Genomic DNA, 17,444 nt, shown 5'->3' with positions numbered 1-17,444 from the left:
AAGTTACTGAAATATCTGTAAACTTTGTATGCAAAGAGGTGGGTATCGGTCTCTTCTCTCAAGTAATAAGAGATAGGACAAGAGAAAATGGCCTGAAGTTGTGCCAGAAGTTTAGACTGGATACTAGGAACAATGTCTTTACTTAATGAGTGGTGAAGCCCTGGAAGAGGCTGCTCAGGGCAGTGGTGCAGTCACCATCCCTGGAGGTGTTAAAAAAGCATGTAGACATGGCACTTCAGGACACGGTTTAGTAGGCACAGTGGTGCCCAGCTGACGGTTGGACTGGATTATCTTAGAGGTCTTTTCAAACCATAATGATTCTATGATGTTGGCTAGTAACCAGTGCAGCGAGTTTGGGATTAAAAGGACCTGATTAGAGTGGTATGGGTCTAAAATATCAACGGGAGATTCTAATGGTAAATAGAAAAGGTGCTGATACAGAGGCAAGATGGCTTATTTATTTATCTGTACATTATAAAGAAATTATTCTGTCCTCTTTTCTGAAACCAGAAATTTGGTATTTATATATATATGTAAAAACCTAGTTACAAAGAGATGTCTCCTGATTTTGCCTACAAGCTTATCTGCTTTGATTTTGCTGCTTTCGTTCTTTGATTAAACACAAGTAATCAATGGTCCTCATCAAGGTCTTCCATGTGAGTACATCATCTATTCACCATCTGAAGTGACTCCTCTGTTCCTTTGGCTATACTGAATGCCTCAGGTTGGGGGCAAAAAAAGGATATGTAATCACTGAGACCTCAGGAGGCTGCCACCTGCTTTCAGTGGGATTCAGTAGGAGAGCAGAATATGAATAGCACGTGAATTTGTGTTCGAGGACATGGCAAAAAAATCCAATTTAGGTAACAGGGGAAAGGGCAGAGAAAGAATCCTTCAAAATAAGACAAGATATAATCAGTACTGTACTTCATAGCTTTAAAAGTAGCTGTGAAAAATACGAGCTAATTTATGAAGGGGTCATGAGCCTCTTCAAGTTTATGTTAATTAAATATGCTTGCTTTTTTGCTTGCAACTCCCAAATTGGTCCACTTCATTGCACAAAAATGCTGGTTCTGTTATTAGTATAACATGGTTTGGCCCAATTCCCTTCTATTCTTAACAGCTTTAGTATTTATTTAAGTTAAACAAAGTCCCGAGAAAATTAATTTCCATGTTTATGCTCTCTTCTTGTGCTGCATCAAAAGCCTCCTTTGTGCAAGGGTAAAGTCAAAGGAAGACTGGCCAACAAGTTCAGTGAAAATGTTTTGGCTCTTTAGTAGTTCAGCCATCAGAGGGGTTCAAGTTATAGTGTGATCTTAAAATCGTAGATTCATAGAATTGTTTGGGTCAGTTGAGACCTTAGAGGTCACCCAGTTCCAACCCCCTGTGATGGGCAGAGACACTTTCCACTGCATCAAATTGCTCAAAGTCTCATCCATCCTTGTCTTGAACACCTTCAGGGATGGGACTTCCACAACTTCTCTGGGCAACAAGTGCCGGTGCCTCACCCGCTCACAGGAAAACATTTCTTCCTAATATCTAATCTCAATCTCCCCTCTTACAGTTTAAAACCATCCCCGCTTGTTTTATCCCTGCTCTCCCTGATAAATCTTGAGATATGTGAGATCTGAAGGGATCTTAAGAATCTACTACCTGATCTGCAAGATCAGTTCGTACCCCACCACAGCCACATGCAATTCTTACCATATTTCTATCAGATTATTGTAATGTATGTGGTGCCACCAGAAGTGTTTTAAATACCTACTCAACCTCAGCCAGGCTCTGTATCTTTGCTGGAAGGAAGAACCTCAAGAGATTAATCAGTGTTGAGGGCTGGAGCATTTTGAGACTGACAAATGGTATTTTAGCTGAGAACTTAGGACCTCCTAGTTGTGCAATTTTCTCTCACCAAGGGGCTAGCAGGTGACGACCCCATTATACAGCATGCTTTTTGTGAAGGAAGCTTTAATCCGCCCCAAAGCACAAAGGGAGCAGGATACATAAAGGAGTTATTAGCTGGGTAAGGGAAGAAATGAAAACTCCTCTTCACCCCAAGGCAGAGGACAAAGATGAAAAGAGTTGTTTCCCTCAAGTACATTTCTAGGCTGGGGAACCAGGAAATCCCAGCTGGGAGATTGGACCTGCCACACCAGCATCGGGATTGCTCTTTGCAGTGCTCCATGGTGGCAGCCACAACCAAACTGTTTAATTATATCAACTGTACAAATTCCATTCACATTCTTCATACAGTACAGTATTGGTCTGGTCTGTGCAAGAATTAGCACATTGCCTAATGTACTCAATGATATCACAGTTTTTTTCAGATCAAATGATTCTATGAATCTTTCAGGTACTAGAATGCCTGCCCAGGGAGGTGGTTGAATCACCATCCATGGAGGTGTTTAAAAGACAGGTGGACTAGGTGCTCAGGGATACGGGTTAGTAGTCGACTGGTATGTTGGACTCAATGATCTCAATGGTCTTTTCCAACCAACTGATTCTATGATTCCCTAACCTTCTTTCAGGAATTTGGCCCGTTTATGTCAAGGATAGGCTACTGCTGCTCAGTGCACAATAACAGACTGTGCAGAGCATTCCAGACAAGGCATTAACACACAGCTTATATCACAAAGTCCCTTTTCAAGGTTTTTTTAATCTATATCTCTGCTAATACAAAAGAATACCTTAATTGCATTTTTTCAGGTAAACACTTGACCATTTCAGTCATTTATTTATTTTCCTTCCTACAAACTTAGGTCTTTAACCTGATCAGTGATGTGAATGATAGCTGCGTATAAAACAAATCCCCTAGATTAATTCTTTGCTCTCATTCTAATTACTTAATGCTTGTATATATTGAATTGCATTCTCACCTGCCTGTCTAGTCCCATAAATGATTCTTTTTTGATTGCACTGCTTTTCATTTTTTCAAACCCATAAGCAAGTCTGGAAAAGCTTCTTCTGTGGTCATTTTTCTTCATTTTTAAGATTACAAACAGCCTGGTTGCTGGGATTTTTGTTCCCCGAAGAGCCCACTGCCCACAACAGTTAAACTTCCCATAGATTATATATATTATTGAGAGGAAAAAAAATCGCACAAAAAATAAAAATATATAAGCACAATAAGTATTAGCAGAATTCTGGGTTAGATAACGTCAGCCTTAAGAAATTTTCTTGTGCCCCAAGGTACTGTAATATTAAATCTCATAACTCTGATAAACATAATGTTTCAAAGTCTTTCCAGGGCTCCCGAGTGATCCTTGATGCCCACTTAACTGATGTGATGATGGCCTGATTTTCAGAGGTGCTGACTACATTCAGCTTCCATTGACTTCAGCCACTGATGTGCACACTCAGCACTTCTAAAATATCAGATTTCTGAAACCTAGTTCCGCTTTTTTTATAACCCTTCCTGGATACGGATAGTTCAATTTAAAATTCGTTCCTGTTTGATATATATACAAGCCACTACTGGCCTTAACAAATCTTAGATACACATGCAATAATAAGGAATTGCATATTTTAAAGATTATTATTAGAAGATACATTATCCTGGAAATATTTTTAAAAAAGATTAATCAACTCTTCCTGGAAAATTAATTAACTCGGATACAAATCACTAAAATCAAAGGTATTTTTACCATCAATCTCACTGAAAGTACATCCAGCTCTCCAGGCATTGATCCAAACACAATCAAGTCAACAAGAATCTTTCAATTGACTTTACAGTAAGCATTTAGCCCAAGATATGTGAAGCAGTCAAAAAAGAATAAACGATTTATGTTAATACTCCGCAATTTTTTCTCTGGTATACTCAGAAGTCTGATCTTCACTTGAGTTTTACTACTGTTGTTCACTTCAGGAAAGGTCATTATACTTGCATAAATCAAAATTACCTATATATTATGTATATGTACAATAGAATCTATGAAAGCCAGCTATGAAAGGCCTGCTGGGGTATACTGCATATATATAACTAAGAGAGAGATGGAGGGGAGAAGGAAGTAAGCTTTAAGTTTGCCAGAAGTTTTCTGAAATGAATAGGAAAAAGGTTGAGAGAAGTCTTTTGCAAAATTCTCCATTAACTTAAAGATGAAAATCAAAACTGGATGCCTTTTCTTTAAACAAAAGTCAACATTTCATTTGGAGGTATTAAATATTTCCCTCATTCGTATAAAAAATGAAGTACATCATCCACAAAGCCTGAATAGATCAGAAAATGGGGAAGCATTAGCTTCCTTTCAAATCAAGAGAATTTGTGGACCAAAGCTGACAAAAATTAACAAAAGCTTTCACTTAGCTTTTATCTTGATCTTTCTCATCAAGAAAGTTTCAAATGTGAAATGCCTTTCCCACAATATGTATTTTAATTCATACAGTTTATAAATGGTTGGGATGAAGAACACAAACTGAAGTCATCCATGATCCAAACCCACTTTTCTGTAAGACAGACAATATTTCCTTCCCTATGACTGTTCACCTCAGTCACCAATTGTATCTCTGAAGGTTTCATGAACACCTTTTGAAAATCTAAGTAGAATACTGATTTATCTGTTATGGCAGTAATGCTGCATCTTCAGAGTATTTCAGGTTTAAGTGAGTTATACCTTGCATACATTGATACTATCTATCCTTAATCGAGCCATACTTCTCCAGGTAACAGGTTATCATATCTTTTAAAATAGATTTCCCTACTTTCCCATAACAGTATTAATCTTATTGGATTATATTTTCCCTGTAATATTTTTACCTGATAACATTACAGAGAATTCAATAAAAAATATCCCAAATCTACCCTGGATTCTTGGAAAGAAAGGAGTCAGTTTCTCCACCTTCTGTCAGAAGAGGTTTAGGACAACATTCAAAGTGCTGTAACATCTGCCTTATGCCTCGTTGTAAACTTTAGGGTGTTTGTTTTCAGAACTATCTTTACCACTTCACCTACTTCAGCAGATCATAATTTCTGCAATAATCTTAAATAGTAACTTCTTCCTGCTTGAGATAGAAGGGAGCCCAGTTCAGCTTTAGGAGCTCAACTCTTTTCTGGAATGCCAAAGCTGTAATATCTAAAATGCTCTGATGGCCTTGTGCTCACACAGACTTCTTGTTCTCAATCTCAAAATCAGCTGTAGCCATAAAACCAGCACACTTGGTTTGTGCTCCCAAAATACTTTGATTTTAAAACAAATAACACAAACAAGGAAGACACAGAATCTGCTGACTCTGTTCATCAAATACAGAAAATGTTACATTTTGGTATAGTTTAAGTCTTTTATTTTAACAATGAAACTTGCAAATGTGGCATAATTCATACTTAAATCAGTTTTTAAAAGTGGCTGAAATCTATTGGTGATAATCTATCCTTCATGTCTTCATTAGTCACGCAAATATTACTTGTGCCAAATGACAGAATACCTGTTTCCTATGCTACCAGCACTACCAGAAGATATAATTTGAAAGGATTTATTAGCCCATTGAGGCAGTATCTTTGCCTAACTTCACTTTGTTCCTCACCACAGAACAGCAGGGAACTTGAGGCAGCAATAGCACTGTGTTTGTGAAAGGTGGTGACCTATTATATCTCTCTCTACTTTTCTGTCTAGTGACTTGGAAAGTGAGAAGAGAAAAGCAGAGATAGGACAAGAATCACTGACAAAACTACCCGAGGGCTTTAAAAGTCGATGAAAAAGCCAAGTGCAGAAATGCACTTGGTGATTAACTGAACACTTTGTGAATAAGCTGCTGACTTTTTCTGTTTGGCATGGATATGGACCATGCTAAGCAGAAGGGAAAAAAAGGAGGAATGAATAGTAATTCTCAGAGCTATCTGAGGAAGTGGCAATAGACTTTCAGGCATGGTATCTATTTCCTCCTGAACTAGGTCTCCCAGCAGAGACTGCAGAGACCACTTCCAAAACAGAAGTCAAGTGATCACTATGGAAACTAATTACTGCATCTCTGGATGACTAAGTCACTTTAATATCCCTTTCTTGAAGCCCAGGGATGCATATGTGTCACAGAAACAACCAGTCCTTTGCTGGCTGCTACAGTACAGGTGGAGTTTATAATAATCTACCTTGGAATTTTAAATATTTGCACTGGAATCAGTAAGCATCTGGTAGCAATGCATATTACATGTTTTTTTTGAAGTGTTTCTGATGTTAACAATGGTTATTTGGGGAGGTTAAATGATTACTCTAAATAAATGTCTTCCTAACCTAAGGTGTGATTCAGATGATCAAGTAGCAATTTTCCAAATCAGAATCCGTTATGAGCTTGATTTCATTATTAGGTTTACATCGCCTTTAAGTAAACAGAGTAATAAAGAGGGCAAGCACATGTTGACGTGCCATAATCAAACTCCTAATTTGCTCTTCCATCCCCAGAATGAAGAAGGTTAACAGCAAGCCACCTCATGGCTCTGCTCTGAAACATCCCAAATAAGCATCCTCCCCAACGTGCCAGTGAGGATTTGGATTCAAATTTTTCAACTCAAAGCCATAGTTCCACATCAAACAAACTTTGCAATTGTTCTGCTGAAAATACACTTAAAATCAGTGCTTACACATCAGTCCCAGATTTTGTCAGTCAGGAGGATCTGAGGGATTAATGACCTCTTGGGTAAAACAGAAGCTCCATAACAGAAGAACCAGTTTTTATCATACTGTACTACTGAATCCCAGCATAATTAAATCACAACTATATCCATGTTACAATGTTATAGTTGATATAACACGGGTAAGTTATCCATGCACAATGCTTCTCAGTGTACAAAGGCATTTATTGCTCATGCATATTCATTATACAAACAGATGAGTGGGTGCACGCAAAAGAACATGCAGAATTAGACTCTTCCCTACTTCCAGTTTCCCCCTTCCACTACTCACAACTTTTACATGATTCTGGTTATTTAGTAGATCAGATATTCTTAGTGGTGTCTCACTATTAGTGCAAGAAAGTAGTTTTGAATGACACAACCCTCCCTCCCCTGCTATTTTTATTACTGTTAGTTTAATGCAGTAGCTACCAATATTGAAGAACTTCAATCCAATAAACTAGTTTTCAAAAATAACATCTACACAGGCCTCTCTGTTTCTATGTTCTTCATTTTTACAACTGTAATGTTTCACAATATCTTGCGGAGCTAGAATAGATCTCAGGTAAAATTCTCAGAAGTGTCTACATTTCCACAAACTTTAACAAGTTTTATGTTCTTTGGCACCATGAGTGCTTTTGAAAATGCTACCTTTTAACTTGCTTTTGAACACTATCCTTATTTGAAATAGATTTTGGGAAATGACATCCCAACAGTTTTCTAAGCTTTATGCAACACTGATAGTCCTTAAAAAAATCCTTGCCAGATGTCTTACAATTTCTGGTCAGTTCCTTAGTGTTGCCACTCTAAGAGACAGACCAAAGAGAAGCAACTCTCAGGTAAGATCTCTTTCCAATGAAATTGCCCAGTTACCACAGATTTTGCTCCAAAGCAGAGCAGGCTTCAAGTTGATTTGCAAAGACAACAAGAGGAAGCCAGGATCACTTCACAGAACATGATGGATAAAAGGTCTTTTCCTGTTTCACAGACATTTCAAAAGACCATTAAAATATAATTTATTATTTTCCCCATCTCCATTAATCAGGGAGAGTTTCTGACCACAGAAAACTCAGTCATTTCTTTAATTTTACCATCTGTTGCTACAACATGGGTATAAGAAAGTTATTTCGTAAATAAACACCACAAAACACTCATGAGTTGGCAATAATTTTTGATCTCCAACTCAAAATTAATGAACCCAATGTTTGTTTTAAAATGGAAAAAAAATTAAATTCTCTTCAGCAACACAGTACTTGCCTTGAAAAATGTAGGCACTCAGTTTTTCTGGCCTCTGGGAGAAGTTGTTTTGTTCACATTTTTAAATTAAGATCGTACAATACCATCCTGCTGTTTTGTCTGTGCATTTCAACATAAGAGGAGGGTATAGACAACCGCTGAATTGTATTTAAGGCCTTATTTCTTTATTCATTTAGTCAAGTCAGTAAATAAAAAGTAACCTTGGTTTACAATGCAAGACTGCCGTTGCAGGAATAAGGGGCCTGGGAAGACTGAATACAGTAATTCCCTCTAATTTTGAAAATGATCACTGCTGAATGTTTGCTGAGGGTAAAAGTGTAATTGGTTATGGATCAATAAGTAATTTCATTCAAAAGGAATTCTTCTGTTCCTGAATGTAGACAGATTCTTAAATCAAAAACAAACCAATACATTAAGAAAGTTGAGACTGATCTAAACAACAAAATTGTATACTGGTCTAGCTACGTTTATCCCGACTGATCATTTATTTACATTGTCATAAAAATCAAGATACTTTCAATTTTGATTGCTAGTTATTTGCTCTAAGGCAGCCAAAATTACTTTTTTAGACTTCCTAGTTTGACAGACTTGCTTTCTGCTTAAGATTTATCATCACAAAGGAGTAGTGAAATCAGAGGATAAATTCTAGTAATAACAATAAGCACAGTCAATTGTGATACACTGTAATTTCTTCAGCAGATTCCAGGCTCAGTCCTCCAGGATTAATATACCTTCCTTGGAAATCATGTTTTATGTAATTAGATTACAGTAAACAGTCACATTTGTACAGGTATCACGGTATGATTTTAATTGAAAATCCATATAAAGCAGTCCTGTATAAAGTAACGGGCAGAATGTCTGAGACAGTGTAGTTTCATATGCTATAAGCCATTATCATTTGGTTCACTATTAACCCTAAAAGGTTCATTAACAAACTGTTGCATTTACATTAAAATAAAATCCCTCCCCCAAATATAAGATCAAGACAAGAAGAAATATCATGCATTTCTTAATAATACTTACAATATGCAGCTCTAAATAATCTCCAAGCCCAGTAGAACTGTCCACTCGAACCAATACCGCTTCTTTTTGAACAGTACTAAACCCTATTGCCAGTCTGTCCGCACGAGTGCTTGGCCGATCGTTAGGAGGCCACGTGTAAGTGATTTGTCCACCGCCTTTGCTAAAGATATATGTTGTTCCCGCTGTAAAACAGAAATTAAAGATAATTAGCTCACTCGCACCAATGCAAAGCCACATGGAAATCATGTGCTCTACAAAAATCAAGATGTTCTTATGTATAAATGGATTCACAGAACCAAGCAAGACTACACTTCAACATGAAGGGGTCTTTATCTCTGAAAATTTTGCAGCAAGCAAAGTATTAGTGCTTTTTATATAGCATAATCAACACAGAATATAACATAACCAAATTTGCAGTGACTTAAAATACCATAGCTCTGATTCAGAAATGCCTATCTATACTAAAGTGTTCATATGTTTCTTGGATGTGCAGACATTGATGAGCCAAACCAAATGTTTGCCCTGCCTAGGCCTATGTTGAGAAAAAAATCAAATAATTCCCGTTATCTCCTAACTGACAATAAAATGTAGCTCTTTATTTACACGACAAAAACAAGATGCACTCTATGACACATCATCCTGCCCAGCAAAGCAAGATGTTAACAAATATATTCTGATAAGACTTTTATGGATCTGAGGTTTATCAGCTTGTGACAGATTGGGACAACAAATGGAAACATACTTTACTTATTGTGTAAGGACAACAAGATATCAGTCTACCATCTAAGAAAGCAACGGTTTATTTGCATAGTGTTCAATGTGTAACATACAAGAGTGGAAATCTTTGCACGTTATCTCCAGCATTCACTTACAAAATCTATAATCTGTTTTAAACAAGTGGAGTAGTCTGAGCCACTTTCCACTTATCACCAGCATATTTCCACTGAACTAAAATAGCAGCATATCCAGACATTTGCCATCTAAAACTTGTATCATAACAACAGCAAATAACAGGCAAATTGTGCACGCTTTTGACCTTTCATTTGTAAAGTCACTATAAGCTGTCCACTCCTTTTAGAATCATAGAATCACAGAATAGTTTGTGCTGAAAGGGACATTAAATATTATCTAGTTCCAACCCCCTTCCATGGACAGGGACACCTTCCACTGAATCAGGTTGCTCAGAGCCTCATCCAACCTGGCCTTGAAAACCTCCAGAGATGGAGCATCCACAGCTTGTAACCTGTGCCAGTGCCTCACCACCCACACAGTAGAATGTTTCTTCCTTATATCTCATATAAATCTCCCCTCTTTCAGCTTAAAACCATCTGCCCTTGTCCTGTCCTTGCTCCTTCTGATAAAGAATCCCTCCTCAGCTTTCCAGTAGCCCCTCTCTTTTCTATGATGATAGGTCAAAGCTTAGATTGATACGTTAGCATGTTGCAAATACGGATGTTTAGTTTTATACTAGCTGTTTTAAGCTGGCTTACTGTAAGGCTACAGTTTTATCAAATGTACTTCAGTTTATTCCCCCAGTACTCTTACCACATATTTCCCATGTCCATGTAAGGAGACAGTGCATAACAAGATAATTGCCATTTTCTTTCTTTCTTTCAAATTTGCCCAAAAATGCTGCGAACATACAAAAGGATTGAAAATCCCTTTACATGTAGACTTTAAAAGCTGAAAACTAGAAGGGTTGTATAGTTACTCTCCTTCAACACCCAGATGTCTCAAAACTTACTCTGCTGCTGAAACTGCTTTGTGTCCATCTCAAAGCAAGAAAGATCACCTGGTCTTTTTGAAAAGATACCCTATATTTATTTCTAACATCACTTTTCCTTTATTGCATCAATTTATAATATTTTATTCACTGTGTGTAGCACTTTAAAAAACTGTAAAGCTCATTTTATATCAACACACTTGCAGGATAGCGCTGTGCTTCAAATAGATTTCTTGGCTTTTCTCTTGATGGCAAAACATCAACCTGCATGTGTTTTAGGAAAACTTGTCAACTCTACCAAAGACAAACACAATAACAGATCAGATACCTAAGGTTTCACTTACGCTCCAAGTGAAATCAGGGTTTATCATCACTATAAAGAGTTGTGCAAGAGCAGTAAATATAGGAGGCATGCCTTAAAAAAGCTTGCTAATGGGCAAATGATGTCTAGTTTAGGAATATATGGCAAAAACTTAATATCCTGCAAGCTCACCCTTGCTTTCCTCATATGTGGTGCTCTGAAATATACAGTAATATGTTGCATGCTGTTTAGTAATGATAGTTGAATCTACAGTTCTAGTGCATCTCAAAACAAAGATACATGAGACAGGTATTATCATTCTTGCTGGTCCCCAAGTTCTCCTCTTTGCTGCTTGTGTTGGCTTCAAATCTTGAATCAATTGAGGAATGACAGCTTGTACCTTCATACAATATGTGTCACATTGGTGTCTGTATTGAAAGGATTTATTCTGTGTTGATGAAAAACTGAAGGCTTGATCCAAAGCTCATTAAAAACAGTGACAGCCTTTCTGTTGACTTAATAAAATATTGTGTCAGGTCACGAATACAGTTCTTACAAGTAACAAAAATGAGAAGACTAATAAAAAACAATTCTCAACTCACAGATGAAAGTGTTGGAATACTACATAACATTTAAGTGGGTGTGCATAATTCTCCTTTTCTTGGTTGCAACAGATGTGTTTACCCAATACAGAAGGCAAAGAAAAAGCTTGCGAAGTGATGGTGGAGTCAATCTGAATACAATGACCCAAAAGCAAGACTCAGATCTGAACAATGAGAGACTGTTGTTGTTCATCAGAGTGAATCTTTGTTACAGTTTTTTGTTAAATACTGTCCTTCAAATAAACTGATGAAGGGCAATTCATTCCGTACTGCAGCCTCATTGAAGCCAAGGCCCGTGCCAGTCAGGCATGGATAAATCTAGCTGTAAATCTCAAACTATGTAGAATCAACATCAAAGTTAAAAACTTATCTTTTATCCATGATAACATGTAGCTTATGGTTTTTTATGGCAAAGATTTCCCTACTTTACAACTGCCCATTTTGTAGCACTTCAAACTAACTGTGTGCCTGGTAACCAGCTAATTAATCCTTACTGATGAATAGAGATCTGTCTGTGTCTAAGCTGTACAGGGAGTCACGTTCTTTGAATTTCCTGTATTAATTATGAAAAAAATGGGTCGGAAGCCATTTGAGAATAGGTCCTCTAGCGTTTATATTTCAAGAAAGACAAATATAATAATGTAAAATTTATTACTCTGGGATTGATCTCAGTTTATAGTCTGACCTCCCATTAACTATTAAAGCTAGAAACTGAGCAGTTGTTCCAAACCACTCTGCTTATTATCAGTTTTGAATCTGTTAAGAAGCAACAGAAGAAGCCGATTTCACTTGTTCCATAAAGGATTTTACGCTCTCTGACAAACCTTATAATGCCTCTGCTGTCTTTCAGAACATTGTCACTAAAAACCAGTCATCTTCCCTCTCTCTTTTAGCTTGTGGCGCTGTGTTGTTGGGGGTTTATAATCTCAGGAGAATTGAAAGCAGCAGAATTAGAATGTCAAGAATAGCAATGCCAACAGCACAGTACTTGTAAGTAGGGAAGTTTGTAACACGCCAGTTATATCTCTCAGCAGCAGAATTTACTGCTTAATTCTTTATGCAGCAACGCAGCTACACAATCCTTAGGGAAAATGTCCATATAGCTCTTTGAAATGTTTAACCGTGAAGGCACAGCTCCTATTGTAACAAACTGCCCGTGGTCAAGATACAGTAATGTTTTTTAAAGGCCTGGGTCTCTCAAGTCCTACTTGCTCACAAAATTCATCTTTATGAAATAGTGCATTCATTTCAGCCCAGCCTGGCAGCAGCTCAAGGATATCTGCTTACCTATACAGTATTAAGCAGATAAATATTTGGTTTAGTACCCATTTAATGTATCTATTACTGTGGATGACTGTAAAGCTTTTCAATATTTATTGCTCTGAAGTCACATCAGATGCAGTTTAATACTCTGCTAAAATCAACAGCTTTCTACCTTCCACATGTTCATCCCAATTTTGCGGGGTAAGGAACAGTAATGGACATTATTCCATTTTCCCATATAATTTTAGTAACAATGTTTATTTTCAACATGGCAGGGGGCTGGAACTTGATGATCTTTAAGGTCCCTTCCAACCCAAACCATTCTATGATTCTATGAACATTCATATCAGGTTTCAGATTCTGATTAAGTTAAAGCAATGCTTTGATTGAGATCCAGACCTCAATGAAATATGATTCCATCACACTCTATAGCTGGAAAACTAAAAACTGAAGCCTGTATACTTCAATAATGAAAACTACTGGCTGCCCTTTCATTAATGCTAATGCAGTTTCTAACTATTATAAAAAGTATGAAGAGAAGCATTACTGGTTATAAAAAGAAATTATCCAATAATGTAATTTTCTTCCTTCTGTATGTTATCAGTAGTTTACTTCAGTCTGGGCTAGAATGTGAACCCTCTTATTCCCACTGGTAAGTAATTACTTGAATTGATAAACCTACTGAATCCAGTGAGACTATTTGTGCAGGCTGCTATTAATTAAAATATGAATCTATATATATATACACACATTTGCACAAATACCTATGTGGTGGCATTAATCACACTTACTGCATTCAGGGGATCATGTAGATCTCCATTAACACTTCTTTTTACATTTTCATCTACGTATTTTCATCCTGTCCAAGATGAAGTCCCACAAAATATATTTGTTGGAAGAACAATATGGCAACTCATATCATCCATAAGTTCCTGGAATGCAGAGGACTGCTTCCTCACACAAATGTCAGATGTGCCAACTAGGAATGAGGCATTGCTGGACTTGCTACTCACAAACTGAGGAAGCCTGCGCTGTAACATCTCTTAGTGATAGCCTTGGCTGCAGTGATCATAACATTGTGGAGTCTGGGATCCTGCTGAGCACACTGAGGGTTAGCACTAAGACAAAAGGTTTAGATTTTAGAAGAACGAACTTCAGTTTCCTCAGAGCTCAGTAGGGAGGGAAACCACAGGAAGCTTCCACAGAGGATAAAGAAAGCAGTGAGTTCTGGGAGTTTTTCAAGATTGATCTCCTAGAAGTACAAAATCAGTTCACCCCCTTTAAAGAGAAGGGAAGTGGGCAGAGCAAGAGTCTGCTCAAAACCAAAAAAGAAATGTACAGAGATGCAAAAGCAGACAAATACCCACTGAGAACTACAAGGGCATTGCCCGGGCACGCAGAGATGCAGTTGGAAAAGCAAAAGCTCAGCTTGAATTGAAATTGTCCAGAGACATCAAAAACAACAAGAAAGGGTTCTTCGAGTTTATAAACAGCAAGCAAAAACAGAAGGGAAATACCTGTCTGCTGTTAAACAGGAGAGGTGAATTAGTCACCAATAATGATGAAAAGGCAGAGATTCTCAACACTTTCTTCACCTATGTCTTTGTCAGCACTGTCAAGCCCCCACCGTCATTGAAGGAAGAGTTGTTATGAGAACTATTATAAATGCTTGACCCCTACAAATCAACAGGCCCTGACAATGTCTACCTGAGGGTGTTTAGAGAGCCAGCTGATGTTGTTGCAAAGCTGCTCTCCATAATCTTTGAGAAGTCATGGACATAGAGGAACATACTAGAACACTGGAAGAAGACTAATGTCACCCACACCTACAAGAAGGGCTTTAAGGAGGATCCAGGAAATTACAGGCCCACCAGTCTTACTTCAGTCCCTGGGAATGGAATGAATCCTTCTGGTGGCTATCATAAGTCAAATGAAACATGTTCCAGTGTTCAAAGGGTGGCTTCAAAGAATATGAAGACTCCCTTTTTACAAGGAGTTCCCTGGAAAAGATGAGGGGTAATGAGTACGAGTTACTCCCGGGGATGCTCAAGTTGGACACAAGAGGAAAATTTTTCATCATGAGAACAAGCAACCATTGGAATCATCTTCCCAGGAAAGTGGCGGATTACCCAACATTGGAAAATTTTAAGATTCAGGTGGATGGAGTGCCTGGCCATCTTGTCTAGAATGTGCTTTTGCAAGAAAGGTCAGACCAGATAAGGTTGGATCAGATAAGCCCTGAGGTCCCTTCCAACCTGATATTCCATGAGTCTATGAAAAGTACAGAAAATTTCCATATGTAGATTTGTATGGATTTTCTATGTTAAGTAAACAAAGGAATGATTCAAGTCTGAAGCAGGATACATCAGTGGGAAGGATTGCGGTGTTTTGAAATACTCAGTTTGTTGAATTAAAAAAACCCAACTCTCTCCTGTGTTTCTCCTTAGACTGTGATGAGCTTTTAATTATTTACACAGAACAGAGAATATATGCCACAGAGTTGAGGTGAGATGGGAAAGGCCATTAGGGTTAACCATGCAAAGAAGATGGGAAGAGTTGGTGGAAGAAGTATTTCAAACTAAATATCCAATTCAATTGAACACTTCCTGAAGGCATCCTGATTTATTCTCTCCCACTAATCCAGGAAGGAGCCTGAATATAGATTGCAACCGCTTTGCTACAGCAACAACATGAGGCTTCTCTCAGTACAGTCTATTTAATAGCAGAAGAGGCATATTGGACGGGGAAGGAAAAGATTTTCAAATGGACCATTGCCTGTAGCTCTCCCAAACTTGAGTCATAGAGGTAAGAATGGAGAAAAATCTCATTTTCTGGCCAGGTCCCTCTTAGACTTGTGGATAATAGGGTCCTGGAGTATATTTATGATGTTCCTTTGACAGCATTCTGCTTGGCAAATCTCAAAGGGTAATAGTTTCTCTGGAAACTGTACACCATTAAAACAATTTCTAGTTAGGGCCTTAAACCATTTTGACTGCACACTCAAACTATGACTGTTGTTAGCAGTCTTATCATGTTGATATATTTGTCAAATGTAAGATCATAAACTGTACAGAGTAATTCCTTAGTAATTCCATTACCTCATTCATTGATCTTCCATTCTACCAGAGTAATAATAAGAAGACTTGTTGACCAAACCAGCACTGACAAAGATTGTTGCTGGGTTTTCTTTAATTAATATTTTCATTAATGGTATTACCTTGCCTCTTCAGGTAAAGATGCTGATGAAAATAAAGAGAACAGAAAATGCTGTGTGCCTGCTGTCAGCCTTGTGCAGACCCCATCCTTCACCATGCTACAGCTAAGCTCTAAAATCCAATCTTTCTTTAAGAGAAACTGAAACCACATCACGTTTAGAGTAGCTGCTGCTTGCTGAATCTCTAAACTTCCAACACTACCAATGACACTGCCGAGGCATCTGCACTTTCTGCATAGGTTAATACTGTGCTGACTGTGATCTAGGACTGGACCATATGTCATAGCATGGGACATGTCTTAAAAATTATGGTGAAGAAGCTAGTTCCACCCAGACATTAATCAGATGAATATAGCCTCAACCAGATCAATCACAAGCTGAAGCAATTCAGGAGTCAACAAAGTAGTATCCCCAGTATATGGAAGACACTGAAACAAGAGAGCCTTCATTTCATTGATGCTGTCTGCTGCCTGTTCCAGTTTATCTATCATAGAACCATAGAATGCTTTGGGTTGGAAGGGAACTTCACAGGTCATCTAGTCAAATGTCTCTACAGGAGCAATGAGTCAATGCTAGTATTAAACAGGTAGAGATAAGACACAGCCTTTTACATTCCCTGATAAACAGAAAACATGCTACATAGCTATGTTTAATTCAAACACAACTTTGCTTTGTATTATAGGACTTCTTCTCCCCAAAATATTACAGAGATCCTAATTTGGTTTATCAGAGCCTACAAGGCTTTTCATTGCACTACACCCAAGTGTTCACAGAGATCTATAAAACAGTGTTGTGCATGGTTTATTATATTCAGCTATCCCCAAGAGTTCTCTACAGGTAAAGGTCTAGGTGATAACAGAACAACACAGTCTCAAGGCAGGCTAAGCATCCTGGCATTTGCAATGACATTTATTGTAGATTCAAGGCAGTAATACAGAAGCAAAATTTTATCCCTCAGACCAGTTCCTACAGGTGGCTTAACCAGCTCAGCGTCACACTCAACTTCCAAACATACATACACCTGCATGCACACAAAACAAAAAGCAAATAAAGAAATAAAACCAGAAAAACACTCCTTTTCTACTCTTCCTTTCCTCCAGTCTTCGGCAATGGTATTTAGACAGTACCATGACTTGGTCAATGCTTTGTAAGTGGCACAATAGCATTCTGGTCTGTCTAAAATGATCCCTCAGTTCTTCCCATAATTTGACTTTTCGGCACCAGGCTCTTGACTAAAAGGATGATTCAACCTGACACTGGTCACTGGCTACACTGACAAATGTCTGACTCTACCTTTGGCTACAGACACTTGGACTGAAGCATGGTCTGATTCCAGCTATCTCTTTGCTTTTCCTGAGAACTCAGTAGAATGCTTCTTCATGAACTAGGTCACAACATCTCTCTGCCAGTAATGCAAAAGAGAAATGCTTTTCCCATGTGGAGAGATTGCCAAACTTATTTAAGAC

The 17,444-nt window shown here is 37.9% G+C and overlaps 1 protein-coding gene across 29 annotated transcripts in view; it reads right to left on the bottom strand.

Annotated features, from left to right (window-relative positions):
- The window catches only part of NRXN1 (neurexin 1), a 790,728-nt gene that overhangs the window by 240,561 nt on the left and 532,723 nt on the right, over window positions 1–17,444 (bottom strand). For all 29 annotated transcript variants that reach the window (XM_069850390.1, XM_069850392.1, XM_069850405.1 and 26 more), the window contains one exon: window positions 8,876–9,057. In XM_069850390.1, the coding sequence (XP_069706491.1) occupies window positions 8,876–9,057 (182 nt within the window). The remainder of the gene's footprint in view (window positions 1–8,875; window positions 9,058–17,444) is intronic.

The sequence above is a fragment of the Phaenicophaeus curvirostris genome, chromosome 2, assembly GCF_032191515.1.
Source record: "Phaenicophaeus curvirostris isolate KB17595 chromosome 2, BPBGC_Pcur_1.0, whole genome shotgun sequence".
Lineage (NCBI taxonomy): Eukaryota > Metazoa > Chordata > Aves > Cuculiformes > Cuculidae > Phaenicophaeus > Phaenicophaeus curvirostris.
Note: the sequence above shows the minus strand (reverse complement) of the source record. Positions and strands in the feature narration are given on the sequence as shown.